This window comes from Channa argus, chromosome 10 (assembly GCF_033026475.1).
Source record: "Channa argus isolate prfri chromosome 10, Channa argus male v1.0, whole genome shotgun sequence".
Lineage (NCBI taxonomy): Eukaryota > Metazoa > Chordata > Actinopteri > Anabantiformes > Channidae > Channa > Channa argus.
Window position 1 is genome coordinate 13930725 of NC_090206.1, and position 23356 is coordinate 13954080.

At 40.7% G+C, this 23356-nt stretch overlaps 1 protein-coding gene across 50 annotated transcripts in view; it reads left to right on the forward strand.

Moving 5' to 3' along the window:
- The window catches only part of LOC137133993 (protocadherin gamma-A11-like), a 238444-nt gene extending 228541 nt beyond the window's left edge, over positions 1-9903 (forward strand). For 24 of the 50 annotated variants that reach the window (XM_067518291.1, XM_067518295.1, XM_067518288.1 and 21 more), the window contains exons 2-5: positions 3843-3901; positions 4860-4913; positions 7119-7216; positions 8862-9903. In XM_067518291.1, the coding sequence (XP_067374392.1) occupies positions 3843-3901; positions 4860-4913; positions 7119-7216; positions 8862-9142 (492 nt within the window). In that variant the 3' untranslated portion in view covers positions 9143-9903. The remainder of the gene's footprint in view (positions 1-3842; positions 3902-4859; positions 4914-7118; positions 7217-8861) is intronic. The other 26 variants (XM_067518317.1, XM_067518319.1, XM_067518311.1 and 23 more) reach the window with 3 other exon arrangements.
- The last annotated feature ends 13453 nt before the right edge of the window (positions 9904-23356 follow it).

Below are 23356 nucleotides of genomic sequence, written 5' to 3' on the forward strand. Positions count from 1 at the left end.
CCTGTTGTCCTCTGAGCCTTTGGTGATTGGTTCCAGGCATCACTATAAGTTTGACTGTTCTTGCTGTGTGAGCAACCATTTCTCATTTTCATTATTTAGATCCTCCCTTCCATGTGTTCAGTGTGTGGTGTGAAGGAGGGCTAATCAGACAATAATCTCATGTATTACACGCACAGACAGCCTATTTAGTGGTTTGATGCAAAGGGAGCCCAGTCAACCATTTTCTAAGTCTGTGTTCAAGAGGATGATTCATTTATCCTCAGTCATGTTTAGTGAAGGTCCTTATTGTTGCTGTGATATTTTTGTCATAGTCATTGCCTTTCCATACAACAGGATGTTTACCTCTTTACCTCTTTAAAATCTATCGAATTCTCCTGTTTTTCATGGCATAGTCTCTCTCTTTCTCTCTCTGTTGAATCAGATAGGCCCTGAGGTCAGCACAGTACCATCTGTCTCCCTGCTGTATAGTGACACGTGTGCAATGAGGACAACAGAGAAAAAGAGATAGAGGGATAGATAAATGGAAAGGCTAGATGGCTTTATGCATGTGTCCCACAGTGCCAGACGGCACAGGCTATAAAGGCTTTAGAGCAGCAGTCATCACTGTGGGTGTTTATGTGCATATGCGTGATTGTATGTGCATACTTATGGGACGAGAAGTCTTTCAGTAGTGTGTAATTTTAGACGGACCTGGGGCCCTTGGTGCCTTTCCTTTTCTTTGCATCATCTATTCATTTACAATGTGCTTTTTTGGCTAATTTACAGTATGTAACCATGTGCTAACACAAAAAGTTTCGGATACATCTTTTTGATGGCTTTATCATTTTTACATTCCCTAAAGCATTGGCAAAAAAAAATGAAAGACTATTGCTTCCACTTTGCATGTAACATGTAAAAGTTTGCGATATTGCCAGGATCAGGGGAACTTTTTGTCTCAGGAACAAGTCCTGTAATCCTGACTTCACAGGTTTGACCAACTATGTATGTTATCGTTTACTTATTCCACCTTTCTCTTCCTATGTTCTGAATATTCTCACTGTGGGTGAATTTTTCAATTTTGGAGTCTATGGGAGTTTGTAAAGGTTGCCCCATGCACCACTTTAGGCCCAGTCTTTAGTAAATATACTTTTTGGAAGGATGGTACAGCTCCACATAAAACAAACTCATGCTGGGTTTTGTCAGTTGAGCCACAATGTTTGCTTAATCAGGAGGAATATTAAAATCAGGCACCGTGCATTGTGTTTCCCTTGTGTCAGGGCTATGCTTTTGCTTATGGTGATTTAATAGTGTAATAGATCCAGTAGCTTAAACAGCTTGATTTCCAGTGCCATGAATATATATTAATATAAGTCTGGGAAAAAACATCAGGGAGGGAATGGGTAAGACTTAAATGTATATGCTGAATGTCATGGTTTTTGTGTGCTAAAGATTATCAGACCATTATCAGAAACAACTGCTTCTTTTCAAACAGAGCACCAGGTGCAGCCAGGCCATGGTTTTATCACCAACACAATTGTGTGTATCTTAGGAAACTGGATATCCTACAAAGAAAATCAAGTAGACTTGTACATGTTGGGTGCAAAATTTTGCATTCCGTTATTTTGAAATGACAAAAAATATATGGATAATATATTGATTTTGTTTTTTACAACACCATTTGTGTATTTTTTTAAAAGTAGTTAACTAGTAAATCAGACGTTTTAGCTTCATAAGCTTATAAGTATTGTAGATAGTCCAGATGTGCCCATGTGTGGGTTAGTCAAACTTATACCCCCTTATGAAGCCACTGCTCACATTATGGATATCCATCTTTCGTATTTTAATTGACACACATCATCATCCAGTCGGATACGAGTCAGACTGTAATTCACTTGAAGAGTTATACGCTCTTTGGTTAAACTTAAAGATGTAAGACGCATCAGGTTAGTGTAAAAGTCTTTCCACTGACTTAGATGGGGTGTTGGGGGTTCAGTGTCTTGCTCAGGGACACTTCGACATATGGTCGGGATGAGTGGGCGCGAACCTCTGACTCTATGGTCTGTGGGTGGCCAACCTACCAACTGACCCACTGCCACCCCCCTTTAATTTTCAGTTATAGTCAAAGAAAAACAATTGTGGATTTTCAATAAGTGATCAACTAACTTAAGAGACTTCATAATAAAGAATTAAACATAGCTAAATATGCTTAGAAAATTGCAATATTATTACAGGATTTGTTTTCCTTGGTAAACAATGTTAACATAAGAACTTAGCAACTCTGAAGTGTTTGTGGTTGGGCTGAGTAGTTAGTTTGACTTTTTACTTGAAGACAATAGAAAAGCATTATTATGGATACTGAGTGGCCTCTTGTGATGTTTAAGTGTAGCCAAGCTCTTCATATTAAAGGATACAGTGTAACAGCAAATCAGCTGTTTACCTTAAGCGAGCTGAGGCCCAACCACCATCCCAGCACAGAGACTGTTAACCTTTATTCCACATACCTGCAATGGGATCTGACCTTGGAAATGAAAGTGTGTCTCTGTGAACGTATGTGTGGTGAGAACGATTCACACAGTTGGAATGCTGGGCGTCTGTGGATGTTTGCTTCAATCTGGTACTACAATCCCCCCCCCCCCCCACACACACACACACACACACACACACACACACACACATATGTCTCCCTATTTCTATTTTTACATTCTAAACATTGGCCGCAGTCCTCCTTTTCTAGTGCTTAGTCCACTGACAGCTATTACACTCACTGTTAAATTAAAGCTTTTGTCATAGAAATCACCTTTTTGCATACACTGACACATGATACACTTAACCATGGTACCATTTTTTACTCCAAAATTTAATTTGCTTTTGATTCTCTGAATTACCCTTCATATTTGGTAGCAGCTAGGTCATTACCTCTACATTGGTGCATTTGCCCATTATTCACACAAACACAAGTGGTAGTCAACTCTTTATCCTGCAGTTCTCTTCTTTCTCTATAGGTCATTTTTCTCGGCTGCTCTCTTGCATCTTTCCACAATTCCTTCAGTAAGAACAGGTCTTTTAATAATGCAACACATCATCCTGCTGGCCTCTCTCTCCTGGGAGCTCTTGTGTCGATTAAGTGGTAGAATCTGGAGCCAAGCCAAGGGTCTATTCACTGCATCACTGCACAACAAGAGAGCCAGAGAGACAGGGAAAGAGCTAGAGAGATGGAAAAGACATGGTGACATGGCTGCTGAGTTAGTGATGGACAAGTATGCAGTTGACTTGAAGATATTAATAAAGAGTAGAAGTGACATATAGAGATGATGCTGTTAAGCCACCACTGTAGCTTTAATCTCTATAACAAACAGCATTAAAAGACTCTTTTGCATTTGTGGAAAAGATTTTGATAAAAGCCACCTATTTACTCAATTTGAAGTTCATGAAACTAATCAGTCTTTCCATCAGAAAGTCTTTTCAGGTATGTTTCCCTTAGTGATTCACGTATAGCTGATTGCTCATGTGATCATGTGTTGTTCATGTTTTGCAATCATGTTTTGCAATAGAATCTATCTTTTGTTTTAAGCTTTGACTTCTGTTTCGCAAGCAGGGCCCCATTTTTTATGCTAGTGTGTTTTTGTGTATGTTGATTGCTCTCAATGACTTTCTGGCCCACTGGTCTTGGAACAGAATGGATATCAGTTGCCATCTGTAAGCCTTTATTGAAAATCAGAAAAGGTGCTCTGAATCAAAAAAGACACAAGACACATGTCGGCCTAAAGCAACATCTGTTGAACCCAACAGTCCATCTGAGAAGCTTTTTTCTGTTGCTGTAATAAAACATACATTTCATGCTGCATCTTCTGTTCTCTTCACAGCAAAAACCCCCCAACAATGACTGGCGCTTCACACAGGGACAGAGACCTGGCCCTAGTGGGTGAGTAAACTGACACACTCTCACTCACTCACTGGTAAAATGCCCAGTAATGTCTAGGACATGTGTTTGTGCTGCATAAGGCAAGTTTATCATAATGATAGTAGTGAAGGCTGAGGAATAAGGGGGGGGGGGGGGGGGGGGGGGGGGGGGGTAGTAGAAGTAGAAGTACTGTAGCCTTATGAAGTCAACATTAAAATCACAATGCAACCATCTGAATTTGACTGTGGTGTAACCTATGGTTGCATTTTCATTGCATGATTCAGCTGATTATGATTCCTGATTTACAGTCCTGAACGAGCATCTTTGCCTCTTTCCAGGCTGCTTTATAAAATGGCTGCCACAGCTTCCACTCTCCCTCCCCTCCCCTCCTGTTCCTCCCCTGTCTGTCTCTCTGAGCCTGTGCGCCATCACTCAGTACCGCTGATGAGGGATGGTGGCCAGAGCTAGTGGGGGGATGGTATAGCATATTTATCCTTCTTGCTCTCTCTTCATCACACTGACTAACGTTTAATTTTTGACACCAGCTGAACTGTGTTCCTGTATTCAGTGTCTTTCAGTGAGTGTGTGTGTTGCCATTTGCCCATGCTGTGTTTGCTAAAATGGAGCGAGTGCAGTAACAGTGTTACAACAATGATTGCACAACACCTGCTATGAGTCAAGCTTTCTCCCTGAAACATACCAAATGGGGTATAAAAGCTTTGTTGGGCCAAGACAGGAAAATGTTAGGCACACAAGCACAAGCCACCACCATCCCTGAATACCACTGGGATCACGGACACATTTTAAATTATTCATGTTAGTGGTCAAGAAAAAAATAACCATCTTCCAATCTCTGGTATTTAGAATTGATAGGACAGAGATCGGCAGCACAGCATTTTTTCATTTCTTAACACTAACCCAAATATTCAGTCAAATACGAAATGATTCTTTCAGGCTGTATAACCTGTTGTGTTTTTAGTCCCCACATGCCATACGGTACACACATACGATGGACGCCGAAGAATGGGACAAGGTACCAATTGAGACGTAAACACTGTGTGGGCCCTATCTGTCCTTAGTGGCTGATTAGTGTTCAGTTTATTCAAATCAGTGTTTACAGAAAAGGAACCTGATCAGCTGATAAGGGCAGAGAGGGGCCAAAATCTTTTTAGGTAGTGCACTGCAGTTGAGTGCTGTGCTGTGTGTAGATGTACCTAACCCATAGCTTCTGTTAGTCTCCCTAAAAGTTTGATGGGGTTTGTTGATCGATGTGCATAGGCCACAATGCCTGCTGTGGCATAGAAAGGATTGTGACACTTTTGAGTTTGCGTGCAGTGTTTTGTAGATTTGCTATGCCTTGTATGTGTGCTCCACATATAGTCACCGTAGTCTGAAAGCTATTGTTTTCTCTTTTTGCAGGCCACTGGCTTACCATACAGTGTTGCCTTTGATGTATGTCTGTGATGGTTGTAGCTCAACATCACCACATGTGGCTTTTTAATGTGATTTATCACCTGAACAACAACAAGACAAAGATAATGAAAACAGCTGCGGCTGAGGCTGAAATATTCCTCAGTGAAGTAAACGGCACTCCGCTTTTAACTCCTCAGGTCAAAATGAAGATGGGACAGGCAACTATCTTAAATTAAGTTTAAAGTCAGTGGAGAGTTATATGCAATACAAGAGGAGCCAAACCTAAAGATAAAAATGTCATGTAAAGCTGCAGCAGTAAAACAGTCTGTCCAACCGAGCACATCCCTCTTGCCCAAAGGAAGTGATAATCGTGACCACAGGAAACACTTAACACAACCACAGGATGTGATAAGTGCAGAGAAACAATAAAATGGTTCAAATGAAGCATTGCCTTTAATCTGACATAATGTGAAGAGGCACAAAATGGCTGCCCTGGCTTTACTGGCCATGGTCTTACCCAGCCTGTTTCTCATCGGTTGCCTGGCACAAGACATTGATATTTCTCTCCCCTCAGTTTCTTTTTGGCACTGATGTAAAAACCACTTCAGGGTTTTGGCAGTGCAATCTGGCAACCTGCTCTTAAACAGAGCCCAGTTGTTTTGTTAGAATGTCTTTTTTACTTTTACCCTCATTGAATCCTCTTTTGCTTCCTCTTCATTCCCTTGAGCAGACCAATTTGTCCAAGGTTTTTAATGTTGGCACAAATAGAAAGGAGAGCCCTACATCCCATGTAGTTAACACATTATCTAAATACATGTTGTCTTTTTCTACATACATGCCAACAAGTCTTTTACCAATGTCCCTGTGGGTAAATGATCCTTCACTAAATGCTCTCAGGTGGTTTGATATTACCTAACATAGTGAAATAGGCAATGCATTGCATTGACCAGTCAGGGGGTTAAAGGAGTAGTTAAAACCATATATACTGTTTTTGCCCTGAACAACTCACAGCATCAAACATAATTTTATATAATATTTATATCACTTCTGCAAGGCTTCTAATGTAGTGAAATTTATGAACTAGTGTGCCAGCAGCATAGTCATAACTATGCTCATATAGTAGTTTATCGCTGAACCAAAACCACCATCTAAATATCCTAATGTAAAGGGCTTTTAGCAGTTTGGGAACATAAGCACAGGATTGTGACCTAGTTGTCAGTTGTATAGTTGTTTTGGTCTGTCCCAAGTGTGGGAATGGAAATAAGTATGTGAGCGTAGAGAGATGGCAGGTCTGCTTTCTCCTTTGTTGCCCCCACATGCAAATTGCCGACTTTAAATAAACAAGCTTTTGAAGGTGAAGTTTGCCCAGATGGAAATGTTCAGTGCTCACTGAGCACAGCATGTGCCATCATGCAGACAGCTATTTCCTTTCATATGTGGGATCATTAAATATTTGATGAGGTTTACTAGACGATGCAGTGCTCATGGTCATATCGGAGAGAGTGTTAGTGTTGTACAAGGTTTACTGTGTGGGAATGCACAAACACGCTTGCTACTCTGTGTCTGTGTGCAGACACACTTGTTCCTGCCTTAAAAAGAGTGTGTTTTACAGTGTGCATTTGTTTGAGACACACCCTTTTTTGTAAACTATACATTATCCTTGTTATCCTTGCTGCGTTCTCTTCAGGCTGTGTTCTTCACCGTCAGCTGCTTTGCCTTTACATCACAAACCACTGTCGAACCACTGAGCTAAACACACACAGACGCACTGCAGAGGACAAACCACAACTTATTTACATTTGTTCTTTCCTCACTTTCTTCACAGGGCAACTGGAGGACCAGAGGTTGCCATGGGAACTGGCCCCTGGCCCCAGCCCCCTACTGAAGCTGAGCAGCTCCAGGCCCTGATGGCTGCTGCGAACGGTGAGTCCTTCACCTTTTCACATTTTTACTCATCTCTATTGATTCATCTTTTGTTTTCAAAACCTATTTATGTCTGTTCATTTCTTTACCCAGTGTGTGTGGGCAGCGATGGTTTACTCAAATTCCTGTTTAGTTGGAGGACAGACTTGCTCATTGATAAAAATCATTCAGTCCTCACTGATGTCATACTACGGTACAAACAAGTAAAAGGACCCTTTATAATGACCTGGGCTCTGCATTAATTCACAATATAATGTGATCTAATCTTCATCAAAGTCACACATAATCAAACACACAGCCTTTATTAAAACATACACAAAATATTCACCGTGCTGGTAGAAAAGTAAATTAACCTTGGATTTAATAACTGGCCAAACCTCCTTCGGGCCACTTCAACTCATTTAGTAGTCTGACTTGTGCCTCAGGAGCCATCATAGCTACACACCCACATCTAGAAAGAGTCACAGTAGTGCTAGCTGCAGTTATAGTTTGTCTAGCTGTGGATTGGTGAATAATTCGGGTCCTGTAGATTAATTTTGTAATACAGTTTTATGCATATCAACAATTCATACATTTAAGCTTTCTACAGTCTCCTTTTTGTGAGGTATGATTCATCAGCAGATGCTTCTTGTGAAACCCAAAATGTTGACTCTCTCTAAACCACACCTACGGTCCTGGCTCCTAACTTTAGTTGATGTAATTATCCGAGAAGCTCACATACTTTTTTCCCCAATCTACGCTGTGAATATTTTAATGATGTATTCAGCATGGACCAAAACTTCTTTGAGTATAATTAGTTCAAATAAACAGTTTGTTCACAATTATGACATGACCATAATTTAAGATGAATAAGAACATTTTAAGAGATGCATAAATGCAGGGTTCAACCTGGCTCACTTCCCTTTTCTTAAATTTAGACAGTGAGTGTAGCTATCTGAAGGGTTTTGGATAAATGCTATAGTCAATGTGTTGAATTTAATAACAGGATAGAGCTACATGTTTCCACTGTACACACTGACCACATGCAGTGTTTTATCATAAGCACAACTCACAAGAGCCACGTAAACCCTTTTGAACAGGTGTCAATATTCCTCCACTTCCTGTCCCATTCCTCTGTTCCTGCCTGACCAGCACAGAGGGGACACATACACACACACACACAAACACACAAAGGTGACTGATCTTTTGCCTGTTACTGTAGAATTCTTAGTAATCAGATGGAAAAATACACATACAAGTTGCTTTGAGGGCAAAACCAAGAGACAGGCAAACACAGACAGACAGAGCATTATAATGTTTTTTGGCCATTGCAGCTAGTTTGTGTTAGTTAATGTGCATACATGTATTTAGGTTGAGAGAAAGTACAGGATGGGGGAGGGGGCGTTGTGTCTCTGGCTCTGCAATGCAGGGGCTGTGAGAGTGTTGTGGGTTGAGCATATACGTCATGGGCACGCAGTTTCGTTATTCCAGTTACCAAAAAAAGGATTTCTAATACCTCTCAGTTTTGTTCATGCTCATGTTTAAATCTAATCTGATAATTAATGTTATCAAAACATTTTCTAGTATATATTTTCTAACAAGTTTCATCCCTCTCTCCTCTCCCTCTTCTCCCCTTATTCCCCCACTCTGTCTCTCTTCCCCCCAGAAGTAAGCGAGGCTACAGCCACTCTGGGACCTGGCACCATGGGTCTCAGCACTCGTTACAGCCCCCAGTTCACTCTGCAGCATGTGCCAGACTACCGCCAGAACGTCTACATCCCTGGCAGTACAGCCACCCTTACCTCCAATCCCCAGCAGCAGGCCACGGCACAGCAGGCCACCCAGCAGGCCCTGCCTCCACCCCAGGCATCGACCCAACCAGAGCCCCCTAAGGCTGCCCAGACCCCTGCCTCTAAGAAAAAGTCCACCAAGAAAGAGAAGAAGTAGATGAGGAAAGAGGCAGGTGGAGGAACGATAAACCCGGCCTAATCTGATAAGAAGTTCAACCCCCCACACCCTCCCAATTAGGTATCTTACTGCCCTCCTGTCACTCATGCTCGCTGCGGTCTAAATAATGACAGCAAATCACTTTTGACCACATGAACGATGCTGAAGGTTTTTTGAAAGAGTGTCTTAAAGAATCTGAATGTGTTAAAGGGGGTTGCTGGTATTGGTTACCTGTGCTGTGTTTAAGGTCCAGTATTGCTATGATCATTGTCAGTAGATATCTTTGGCAGGGAATGGGGGGTTACTGTGATATGTTTTCTTCTTCTTTTGGCAAAATTCTAATGGACAAAGAGATTCAGTGTAAGGAACCTTGCTGGGATGACAAAGTTATGCGCAGTGATGTATTCAGAGATGAACTGTAAATGTTTTTCATGTTGAATTTATTGTGCTCTTTCCCTGAAATGGAAATACGGCTATTGTAAAGTATGCTAGTTGCCATCCATTAGATTCCAATATAGGGTCAGCCTTGCAGGACTTTAAAGCATAAGCATATGAATAAGAAGCTCTTATTTGACAGGTATTAGAAACTCTTCTGCATGCTCTTTAAGGTTAAAACCACACTAGTTTAGAGTTGGAAACTATGCATTGCAAAAGCAAGGAGGAGGACAACCAGAATCTACAGTATTATCCTCCCTCCAATCGCAGGTCAACATAATGCACATGTAGCATTTACTTGACCAAAAAAAAAAAAAAAAAAAGAACATCACTTTTGTAATCATAGTTTAAAAGATACAATTTTAATCGCCTGATATTTTTATGACCTGAGCATGCACCCAGAGGAGGAGCTGGCAGAGGGTGGAGTTTGACTTGAGCCATGCTGTCCAAGCAGCTGGTACAGCAGCAGGGACTGGCTTCTTGTATTACACTTCCATATGGGCTCGGACATGTCCTGCACCTTCTACTAGCCTCTCCTCTTCAAACCCAGCTTGTGTCCTCCCCTCATTTACTACCCCACATTAAGAGCCTAACAAAGAAAAATGCACTGTTTTTATTCTAAAGATGACAAGATGTAGGGGTAGTAATCACTTTGATCTTTAGGGAAACACGTAAATGTGGTAAACTTAAGTGCTTAGAAGTTTCTAGCCAGTTTGCAGGCCTCTAGGGTCTTAACAGTGTATTTTCCCTTACTATCCTTAAGTGCTGAAGAAACCTTTTGATGTGACACAATAACATGTTTTTTTTTTCCTTTGGGAGATAACCATTCAATAGCATAGGGGAATTGTTTGTATAAGATATGAAAACTTTGCTGTCCATCTATCTGTTCTCTAACTGCATGAGAGAAGACAGCTTGAAGGCTGGGTCAGGGGGTATGGAGAGGTTGTGGGGAGGGGTACATAGACTGAGGTGGCACCTTTACGTCAACCGGGGGGTGGAAAACAACCTTGGCTCTACCAACTGAATGTACAAAGGAACATCTGTTGACCTGCCCACCCCCTAAACTTTCTCTAATGCACTGACCCAGGTAGAGGTCAACAGAGCCAAGCACAGCAGCCACTGTTGGTGAGGAGATACCACTCAAGAGCCCCATCACAAAATCTCTCTGCCACTGAAACTGATGGGAAACCTCAGTTTATCTACCACTCACCTCTGCCCTCCACTCCTTGGTCTTGTGAGTCTCTTCCCCCACTGTAAATAAACACAAGTCCTGTCAATGGTATGAGCCAGTTGTTTGTATAGTAGGGACCATGTCCAACATTTTCAAAATAAACGTCCCTCTCCACAAGGCGTGGCTTACTACTGGAATGTGTTGCATTTTGTTTTTCAAGAAAATTAAGAAAAGCTCCGTTTATTAAAAAAATATCCAAATTCTGAGATGTTCTTCAACAGTTTGTGTTGCAATGTAGTAACTAAGCACCATGAAAGCCAACTAACACTTCAGTGTAAATAAATGAATTAAGGATAACTTTAGATAAGTAAACAAAGTGACACACGTAGACTAGCTAACTTGTGACATGTGTTGCGCATATTTTTGTGTTCATTTTCTCTCTACTATCTTTTATCACCCTGTAAAGAAAGAAAACAAAAAAATATGGAAATGTTTCTATCCTTCTGTAACCTCTTAATGTTCTTTTACGGTGGTTTTATCTTGTGCATTTGTGAAAGAATGCCTCTCATTCTCTTTATGTCCATATGAACAAATTATAAATATTATATATGTGTAAGTCCGTCCGCTGCTGAATTAATACTAATCTATCCTGCTGTATTATCTTTCTTATCAAATGCTTAGTCCCCACGCTATACCCCTGTGTTACTCTTATTTTTATGCTAATATTTATATTGCTGTTTTATTTTCTCTTGGACACTGACATTTCAAATAAAAAGATTCTGAAATCATTAAATGATACTGCCAGTTCTGTGTATTTCTCCTCAACTAACTGCTGCTTTTTAATAAGATAACTCTGTGTATAATATCACACTACTAAAATATACAGCTGAAAAGATCAAATGCTTAAAAGATTCAGTGTACAGTTGGTTAAGGATGTTTCCATGGGGCTTTTTGTTTGTGTGACCCAACTCAACAAGGCTGCAGAAGTCCCAGTGAAGCTTTGCTCTTTGTATGAATTACGACACTTGTATTGCTACTTCTATGGGTATTATCCACTTCTTTATCGATCCAATGTAATGGTCTAATTGCATAGTTCTTTATTTAAATACCTAAAAAAAAGCCATTACATGATCTTTGATTGTATCAAAATTTGTAGGATAGCAAAGATGTTTTTCTCAAGTTGGTATTATGAAATCTATGCAGTAAATAGATGAACCAATCAGTTGTCAGTACATGAATCTATGTCTAAATGCAGTAAAAGACAGTAAAAAGGCAATTATAATCCACGTTCTTTCTTTCCTCTCAGGAAACATGGTACCGTGTTTGACCTCTATGTGGCTTTCACAAGCTCCAAGGTCTTACGCAACAACATACTTTCCTATAAATAGTCAATGGGAGGTGTCACTAAGCAAAACAAAAGGAGCAGGTTTTCACTTACTGGTGCAGATGCTGGGAGATGGAAGATGGGAATCTTCTAGAGGGAAAGAGATGATGTGAGTGTTGCTCATGAATCAGCTGTGACATCCATCCTAATACCAGCTCATGCAGATTGCATAAGTCAAGGTTTCTGCATAAACATACACAAGTACGGTATACCTGAATAAAGATGTTTGGATTCATTAGGCTTTAAAACACATTTTAAACATTTGTTTAAGATTAATTAAAATAATGTTAACTCAACAGTTCGGTTATATAAACAGCAGCATTCCAACATCAAAACTCACAGACGCACATACCCAAAATGGCTGACTTCTCGCCTCCCTTCTTTCATTGTTATGCGGTTGCTACAGCAACTGTCAGCCTCTGGACTGGGTGCTTTTCGCTGTTCTCCACATCTTCGATTCTAATCTTTGCAGTAGCCATTACTGGCTCTGCTCAGGGCCTGGCTGAGCTAAATGACCTGGAGGAGAACAAACATATTCAGCCATTAGTCAAACCTGGCAACACACAGGGAGACATATGTAAAAAAAACATGGCAGAGTTAAACAGAGAATATCCCACGCGCCAACAGAAGTGGTTGAGTCAGACATAAGAACACACTGGCTTTGTACCAGTTTGATCCACTGGAGAGCTACACTATGAGCTTCCATCTGAGAGCTTTTCTAATTTAGGGTAACAATTAAAGGAAACTGGAGTATTATTATGTGTGTTTACTATAATGCATACTGTATACTATTAAGCCTGAAAATAGCTTTAGAGTCACTTTGTCAGCTAATGTTTGTCATCCTGTTACTCACAGAGACCCCTGCTGTCCTCACTGTCCCCATGTATCATTCATTTCCCGGAGGGGAGACATAGCAGAATGGGGAGATTGTTCTTTTTATTCCCCTCCCTTTTACAGGCCCCCAATCTAACTCACTTAATTAAGCAAATTCCTGTTGATTATACACACAAATTAGAGTGACACACACACAATCACACAGTGAAAAATACTTAAAACCCGTGATGAAGAGCAGGGAGGAAGTTGTAGCAGATTGAAACTTGACAATGGACTATCTTTGTGGGGTAATAACATTAGTCAGAGCGTCTGGACACATCCTGAACGTGACACACATACATGTAATCAGGCCTGTGGTGACCCCTGGACATGCTCATATAATAATTAGTCGGTAAAGCAAACACACTACCGAACAAGAGTGTAACAAATAAAACTTTTGAATCAATCATATTCACATCATAATTCTAATTTGATTAGATTCTCGTCCCACTCACTGTGTGAACTGTCCGGAAGTTCGAGCCAGAGGAAATGAGGATGTCATTTCAGGCTGAGGAGGACCACCTCTGATCCATGTGAGGAAACAGCAGGATGTAACGTAGCAAGCTGCTTGTGGCGGGACAGGAAGTGAGTTTCCCCGCTCATTTTACTCACAAATCTACCACTAGTTCAGCAAAAGGAAGCAACCCTCCCCCTCATCCCCCCTTTACTGCCTTATTCTCTTCTTCCTTCCCCTGCCCCCCCTCACTCCCTCCTTCCTTTCATCCTGCAGCTGTCTGTGCAGTATGTTGGGTCACCACATGTTGGAGGACAGAGCTCTGCTCTGTGGATATACACAGTGGAAACAGCAGGAATAAAGATCAGCTTTATCTTTAGCAGGGAACAACTCTGGGATGGGATGTACACATTCACAGCACCACAGTCCATATAAACAAGGCCTAAATCCAAATGACACACTTAATGAAGATTACTATTTAAAGATTCAGAGACCTAGAAACAGACAGCAGTGGGTTAATGTGATTTCTTTTTTCATCCAGTGCAGATATGGAGAGAAATGGTCTCTGATGTGTGTTGGATGGATGTTCCTAATAAAAAATTAACAGGGGGAGAAAGGAATGGATTCTTTTTTCTCTATTGGCACACTCCACTAACTCCAAAAATAAACCCTGACTGTCCTGCATAACTACAAACATGGAGTAAAACCCACTAAAGATGAAAAGACATTCCACACATGAATTGTCTTACATTTTTAACAGTTTCTATGTTTTGCGAAACACACTACATTTGCCGCATAAATTACAAAGGGTTTGTTTTCATTTATTATTATAGCAGAGAGGAATGTGTCCATCAGGCAGAATAACAGAGTCCACTGGTCTTTGGCAGAAACAAGAGGAGACGACCATTAAACAGGAGCATTGGAGCACTGGAGCCTGAACGTTGCTAAGGCTAACACTAACCTGATTTAAAGAGACACACTAATGTGTTGGCTTCTGGCTCAACTGATTCACAGAGATGGAGCTGTGGCAATGTGCTAGAAGAACACAATGCTCCCTTTCAAAGCAGCAAACCTTTTCTCTTCATCTAAAAAGCCCTCTCTGCTCACTTTCTTCAGCTCCGTCTCTCTCTCTCTCGCCTCATCTCGTTTGCCAAGACCTATTGCGCCTGTTTTCTCAGCTGGGAGGATGGAAATCAGACAGAGAGGAGACTGGGCAACAGGAATAAAGGGGGAAAGACAGAGTGAGGGACAATGAGAGTTAGGGTGATGGCAGGGCAGGGTTATTTGCTTTGTTATGATTTTGCTGCAGTGAGAATGGAAGAAGGGAAAAGAGAAGCCTATCAGGTGTTACTTTCATAGGTCTTAAGTCCACGGTCAGGTGTTTAAAAACAAACACAGGTAGGCAAGTGGTAAGATCTCATCACTTGGACATAGACAGAAAATATTGTCACATTGCTTTTCACCTACTCAAAAAGATAAAAGGTGTACATTTTTTAAGGATTAAAAGCTCCCATCTGGTGTAACATGGTTCAAAGACAAATTCTGCACCCCCCCCCCCACACCTCTCTCTATACTCTCCAAAACACACACATGCACACAACAAACTATACCCCAATCCCTTGTTATAAGCTAGAAACCCTAAGTGCCCCCTCCCCCTATGCAGTGTTCACACATACAGCTACCACAACCCCAGCACAGTGAACAGCATTTAATCCATTTCCTCTACCCCTGCAGTTGTTATGGAAACGCAAAATTCCCCATTTGAGTGATGAGAGAAGGAAGGGAATAGAGAGGACAGCAGAGACTTAAATATGTAAGGATGTAACAAAAAGGACAAGGAGCCAAAAAACATATCTTTCTGCTTTTATTATTGTATTCATGATTGTGTCGGCATTACTGTGTATGACGGATGTTATGCTGCATGTATGACATTTTGGACATGCCAAGGCATTAGTTGAGGGAACTCAGTGTGTGTGTGTTCTCAGAGCTGTAAACATGCAGTTCCTCAGACATGCAGACACTGACCCAAAGGCATGTCGACAACTCAGCACCATGGCGACAGCTGTTGCCGCGGAAATGGTGCAGCTGCTGCATAGATATTTCAGGCTAATAAGCCTACACAATCAGGCTCCTCTCTGCTGACACCTCCCCTCTCCACCACTCTGCTCCATTCCCTGAACCCTCACACCCTTGTCTGATATTAGAGGCTGGAATGCAACTTAGAGGGGAGTCCATCTTAAACACACAACTGTGTTGTTACAAATTCAAATGGCTGTTTGATAAGAGAACCACAGGATCTTTAGCCACTGCGGTCATGAACAGAACAGTGGTTGGTGTTTAATAAGAATATTGGCAATGTCTGCTTAAGTTTAAAAGTGGAGTTCTGTCCAAGTTTTAAAAATCTGTTTAACCAACACAGGAAACTTAAGTGGGCAAGTGAGTCAGCAAGACTCAAGCTCTGCAAGTCTTACATAACAATTGGGCTGTCCCCTGATAATTCACACTGCAGTGAGGCTCTAGGACGTCACGTCACCTGGATGCAGCTTGCCAAGTAGTACTTGCTAAAGTAAAATAGCAACTTGTCCACATTTCTAGTTGTATAGGCATTAAACAGCTAAGATACAGCGAATTTTGTGGATTTTAAAATTTAGACACAAACAGACCATTTCTGCATTTTATACAAAGCTAGGCTAAAGATTCAGAAACAGACAGAGTTATACTAAACTTATTAACTAAGACATGTCTGTAAAGTAAAAGAAAATATCAATTCCAAAATAATAAACTATTCAGTTGAGTATATGATTGTCTATTTGTTGATTATGATTGTCACACTACATATAGCAATAAATAAGCATAAGCATATTTTAAAAACCAGCCAAGTGAATTATTGATCAGGTTGATTATTATCTAAAAGTAAAAAAAAAAAAACACATAAGAAAACACAACTCTCAACAGATATGGATTCTTCAATTCCCCATTTTCCAGCACTCATGCTCATTTCAAACCACAAACATATAGAAAAATATTTCATGTGAAATAAATAAAAAAAACATAAAATCAACAACCAATTGAATGTTTTAAGAGCTGTATCTCATATTCTAATAGGAGTGTGGATGTTACCACTGCTGCTGGAATATGACGAATGCTGGGTCAGGCAGGAGTCAGGACCTTTTGGAAAAATTTTGAACCCACCAGCAGCAGGGGGACACGCAAAGCTGGAAATTCATTAGAGAATCCACTCAAACCCAATCTACCATCTATTAAATGCATTTCAACACTGCAAGAAGATCTGCAGGAAGAGCACTAGCAGTATGTGGTGCAGTTTCTGTGCAGTCGGACTGTGCACAATTAGACTTCCCAAGGCAGTCGACTGTGTCATTTGAAAATCTGCATAAATCATGACTTGCTTTTGTATTTGTGTCTGGGTGTCTGTGTGTGTCGGCAGCAGGCAGAGGAAACAACCCTCAGTGAGGATTAATTAGAAAATGCGGCAGGATGTTCTGAGAAATGATGAGGGGAAAAGGAGGGAAGAGAAGACAAAAAGGCTCCAGTGCCCTAATTTACTGCTCTCATAGCACGTCACGCACACTCGCTTATCCCTTTCTCTTTGTTCTCCCACTCCCTTCATCTGTGCATTTCTGTCAACACACACAAAACTCATTTACTTCAAAATCCTTCAATTTCTAACATTCCTTTCTATCACTGTCCCCACAGCCACTTCCTTGTCTTTCATTTGCTAACCTAGATAACTAGATACACTCTGCCCTAGATAAAATGGAAGTCTGTCAGTTTCCCTTTTGTGACCCTGCCTTTCCTTCATCAAGTCCTTTCGTGCCTTGCTCACTCTCTCCTGTCAGTGACCTCTGTGTGTTTCCATCTGAGGTGGCAGTGCAGGTCCAGAGTGCATTTGGTGTTATTCGTCTGCATGTGTTCATGAAGCTCAAATATTCATGTGTCTGCTCCATGCAACATAGGATGATGTCGGCCGGCAACAGACTCTCAGTTTCCATGGGAACCTACACTATCCGATCCCCCACCACCCTTCCCTTCCTCTTTCGACTTAGTTGGGTGGCGGGGAGGGATAGCGATGGTGGTGATTACCTCCCTGACAACATGTAGCAAAGGGGGAAGACACGTTAGCATCAAAGGGAGTTGATCACTAGGAGTTGAGACAGAAAAAACAAGGGGAAGGGGAAAAGGAAAAAGGAAAAGACATTACAAAAAACAGTGATTAGAGAGAAGCAGGAGGGAAAAGAAAAATGATTAAACCATTCAGTGATTGTTCACTATTAGAAAAGTGAAGAAAACCAACACATCTAAGACAAATTTCAATGCTGCCTTCCTTCAGCTCTGCCTTCAGACTGGTCTCCTTCTCTGTGTCATTTCTTTGTCCTCTCTCTGCCTCCCCCCATAAAGAAACAGCCGGCACAGAGACTCTAAGCTGCTTACTGTAATACAGCTTCACAATGGCTTCTAATACTCCTCTTTTACCCCCCACCCACCATGCCTGTCTGGAAAATGGATTGTAATGCAGCACACTGCCCCCTACCCACATGTACATCTTTACAGTGGCAGCTGTTCAGAACAGCAAGTCACAGCACTTTACCCCTTCCTTTCTGCAGAACTGCATGTCTGGACTAGACTTTAAATGGAACACTTGACCCATCTGTCCCTTACATTGTCAGTATGGACCTATGACTCATGCTGCTTTTAGTGTCCTGTGGTAAATGTCCACCGGTCTTAGCTCAGTTGGTGTTTACAGGTCTGATCTTTTATTGTAACAGCCTCTACTCCCATCTTTATTTTATGCTTGACTAATTATTATCCAGTGTGGCTGTTACACATGGTTTAAAATGCCTTTTGAGCTGCACCTCTATGTTCACATCTGTATCTTCTTTGTCTATATGGATCATTTCTATCTCATTCCAATATTTTTTCCCTCTGATAATGACAGCATGTTGTGAGAAAATATGAGCAGTAGAGAATAGAAGGGGGGAAATAAAAAAGGAGGAGGTAAAGAAGGAAATGTGTAGAGAAGAGGAGGTCGAAAAACATGAAAGTGGGTAGGGAAACAGATGAGAGACAAAAAAAGACAAAGGAGGAAACAAAATGAGCAGGAGAGACAGGCAGGGAGGAGGAAAAAAATAAAGGAAAGTCAGTAAGGATGCTAGTTTTTGCCAGCAGGCGGTAACCATGGTTACCAGCCAAAAGAGTGATGTCATTGCCTCTAGTAGGTGCTAAGCATGAAGAGGTTATTTCTGGGATGTAGGAAGTGTGAGTCTGTCACCCATAGCAGTTCATTGTCTCACATCTGGAGACAAATCACATTAAAAGGGTTTATCTGAAATAGTTTTATTTTACCTTCAAAAACAATTCCCAGTAGCTTTAGCATAATGGGATGAAAAAAAAGAAATTGATTTTTGGTCTTGTCTATGTATTCTTTTTTCCAAGCAACATATTCTAAAAAAGTTATTGATTGTACAGTAAAAAAAAAGAAAAAAAAAAACAGAAAAACAGTTGATCCGGGAAGAAACAAGCAGCTTGAAGAAAGAAAAGGATGAGTATTTTTATACTGGCCATTGAAATTGAAATGAGTGAAATTATTAATTTTCTCTACATTTTAGATTTAGATTTTTCTCTAGATATTTAGATTTCTCTAGATTTACCTTTTAATTTCAGTGATAAATCAAACAAAATATTGTGTCTGGTTTGGTTTTAGTTTAGAGGGTCAATCATGAACATGAATGTTTCTGATGTAAAAATGTCTGCCTGTGTTAGAATCTTTAACCTCTATATGTCACTTTGGATGAAGACTACTCATATTTACCCCCAACTCCTGACATTGGGTGATACCTTATTTAGAACACGCAAGCACGCACGGGAACCATGCTTGCATACACACATACACACACATAAAGGACACACCCAGAAATGTACTGCCCCTGAGGAAATCAGACTGCTGCAGACTCAGCTAATGTAGGTCAATTGAATGGCAATTCCTACCCTAAGTGTGCAAGATGGACACAGGGCAAAAAGGACAAACACATAAAAAGCACATAAATCCATTTTAATTTATTGTTCTACCCTGAAATGAACCATTCACATCAAAGTGAATAATATAAACAATGCATCGGTGTGTGCAAGTGTACACAAGAACTATTAAACATAAAGTAACTAAACAAGATGATCTAGTCAAACAGGTCATGGGGTCAGACCCTTGTGACTAGAGCCTGACTAGTCCAGACGTACACAGCCTGAGGGCTTCCATGCGGATATCAGCATCACTACAAGCTCTTCAAATCCTCGTTATTAGTCATCATGGACTCCACTACCATGTACTGTCTTCCTTAAGGTCCAGAATATCTTGACGTCAAGATGCAACTTTGGTCTCAGTTTTGTCTCATCAGAAAAGACCAGCCATGTCTCCACCCAAATCTAGAATCATAATGTTTTCTCCCTTTGAAAATATGTGTCATATCCGAACACAGAAAAGCACCTTAAGGACAACCTCTAAAAGAAACTGTATCTACATGTTGATCAGATTGCACCGTGAGGCAGAATTATTATTCTCTTTTTATAAACCACAAATACCCTCTATCAGCCATACAAAATCTGTGTTTTCCCAACAATCCACCATAAAACACCACAGGAAACACCATTTACCTTTCCTATTACATGCATACAATATAATTCACAATGATGATTCGTATCAGTCATTTGTGTCTCTTACATTTACACAATGTCATCAACAACAGTTCACACAGCAGCACTCCAGTGAGATCATGGCACTAAACATGACTATATGTTATTGACTTATCATGGATATAGTCCATACTGCTACATATATTCATGACTCTAGACAACAAGCTAGCCATCTATACATCTGCTATTAGTTTTTGTTTTGTATGTAAGAGTTCTGTGTATGTGAGGAACAGAAAAATCAAGGGGAGTACATAAGGGGAGAGCACTGTGGTCATGTATGTGACTGTGTAACCCATGGTGCCTATTAATATTCTGTTTGCATCAGCCTTCAGCACAGCCTGCAAAGCTAACAGACCCCCACTCTCAATCTCTCATATTTTGGGGAGAAAATCATTCCAAAGAAAGAGAGAGAGAGATGATGATCCACAGGAATGAGCCATGTCATTGTGGATTAGTAGCAGAAAAAGCTCAAAAATGAAAATTGTGGGTGGTGGCAGGATTTACAGTATGTGTATTTAAGTGTGTTGAAGTGGGTTAGGGATTGTGGGTCTCATGGTAAATTTGGGCAGACAGAGATCAAATTGCATGGAATTTCTGCAAAAAAAAAATGCGGTAAACAAGAATGTTGTATCTATTTCTCACAATTTACTGCTTAAGAAAAAGCTACTCTTACTACAGAGGCAATTGATGATGAGTAGAAGAGAATCATGGCAAAGGGGAGAGTTTGAGAGTGAAAATGAGAGATGACCTCAATTTAGGACGAATACATGAACCATTATTAGATTTTCTACAGGAAGGCCTACTTCAGATAATGCACAATTCTCTTAACAAAAGCCCCATCTGCTCCTTAATGGGATTTAATGCTTAGGTTGTATGTGTTGGACATCCTTAGATTTGACAAACACACAGTCACAAACACATACATATCAAAGCCACTTTTCACAACATAGTGCCCTCTACATGAGTTCATAATAATAATAAGTTCCATAATAGGATAATCAGATGTCAGAAACACAGCTGCAGGGAAGACAAGGGAGCACAGAGCATAAAAGTTCAAAAAACAAACTTAAACTGTGACAGAATGTTTATGAATAGGCATGAATCAACAGCTTGCTACAGTAAAAATAGGAGAAACAATAACTGAGAGACTGACTGATGCAGAACTCTGCATGAGACACGCAGACGGTGTCAGCACCCCGGTGCTTCAGGTTGATGACGGGCAGCACTGTAATGATAGAGATGTCACTCAGTGGTGTGATGGCACAGCCAATCGGTTGACACTCGCTGGCCCATGCTAATTCTCTGCTAATTGTGCGTCACATGGAGAGTGTTAAACAAGCAGCCAAGTAATTTGATCAAGGAGATATCATTAAGATATGATGACCGATGGAGGGACACTGAATTTAACAGGCAGAGGCATATTTACACACCAAGAGACTCATATGTGAATGTATGCGCTCACTGGCAGGCAAATTCAAAATGATGCAAATAAGTACACACACACACATTTGACACATATTCAAATATATATGCACAGTCATACATATACTAACATTAAAACAAATCTTTTAAATCCCTTTGTTTCTGCTGTCAGCAGTGACTCAAACCCTCTGCATTTCTCTCTTTAACCAGCAGGAAAGTTGAGAAATTGCCAATCTAAGCAAATGAAGTGAGGCTTTAATCCACAGTTCTTAGAAACTGAGACAGAAAGAGAGAGGGGAGCTTGGGAGGGTACAGCCAAGTTAAAGACAAATGAAACACATTTATTTCAGGGCCCTGGCAATGAGGACGCTAAACACAACCAGAGAAATGCACACACAAAACATCTGTGTCAGGCGAAAAGCGAAAGGAGGCTTGATAAAGACGAGATGAAGAGATAGAGAAAGAGAAAATGTACAGGAGAAAGATAATATGTATGATTATGTCAATCTACTGTTTTTTTTCTGTTCTCCACAGATGAGGTCACATCTACCTCCCTCCTCCCTCTGTCCTCCAGGAGGTGGAGGGGTAGCATATATGCTCCGAGGTTGCCTTTGCTACCTGGAGACCGACAGCCTCCCTTGTCCAGCCAATCAGACGGCGTGAAAAACAACCTCCCGCTCTTCCATTGGTCCACTGCTCCCGGGAACTCATTCCACTATCAATGGCTGTGTCATTGTGTCGTCTGGCAATGTTGAAGCCAATTATACTGCCTCCTTTCTTTGTTTAGGCCTTTTTTTTTCCAGCAGGCCTTGGCTCACACACTCACATTCACACACACACACAAAAATCTCACCCAGATCCCCAGAATGTCAATACAAGCGACTGAGGCAGTCTGGGATTTAAGAGGTTCTCAAACGGATAGTAATGAGTCATCACTGAATCCCTACACATGTCATCCTGCAGGGCTACAGTGATCTTAACTAACGACTAAAAACATTTTTACTCTAACTTGACTAAAACCTAATAAATTCAACTGTTAATAGAAATCTTCTACCTTCCCCGTCTCTGTACAAATACAGTAACGATTTGAGCAACTGCAACAATTAGCAGGGAACACTGCATAGACTTTACACAGGTGTAGATGCCTAATTCCAGCATCTGGTTCCATTTCAGTAAGTTATGATTCTTTTAAATTAAAGATAATCAGTTTTTCAATTTAACTTTGAGGGATTAATTGTCAGACTTTAACAATGCACGGTTGGTATTACTCATCCATCCTTTATCTGTAACCACTTATCTTGTTTGGGGTCTTTGGGGGGGCTTGGGGAAAAGGTCGCTACACTAGCGCAAGCCCAACAGTGAGACACAAATGTAGACCGTCAACCATTCCAACTCACTCTAGAGTACGCATCATTTTGTTTTAAAATAATTTTCTCTGTAACTAAATAAATGGAGGATCTGTATAGTGTAGGATGAATAAAAATAGAATGAAGGTGAAAAAAATCTGTATTATTTCTGTTTTGGTATCTTCTAATATGTTCCTTTGTTTTCGTACACTCCTCATTGTCTAGGAGTCGGCTAGTTGATCTTCCAGGCTATTCTAAAATACTCCACTGATAATCTTGTCCTGTCTTGCCTTCGGATACTGACATAAGCTCAAATTTAATAGAAATTTAACTCCAAAACAGGAATTTGCTTGCTGCAGCTCCCTGCACAGGATGTGCTCACATGTTTGCAGAGCAAAGTGTGTGAACATGAATATAACAGCACACA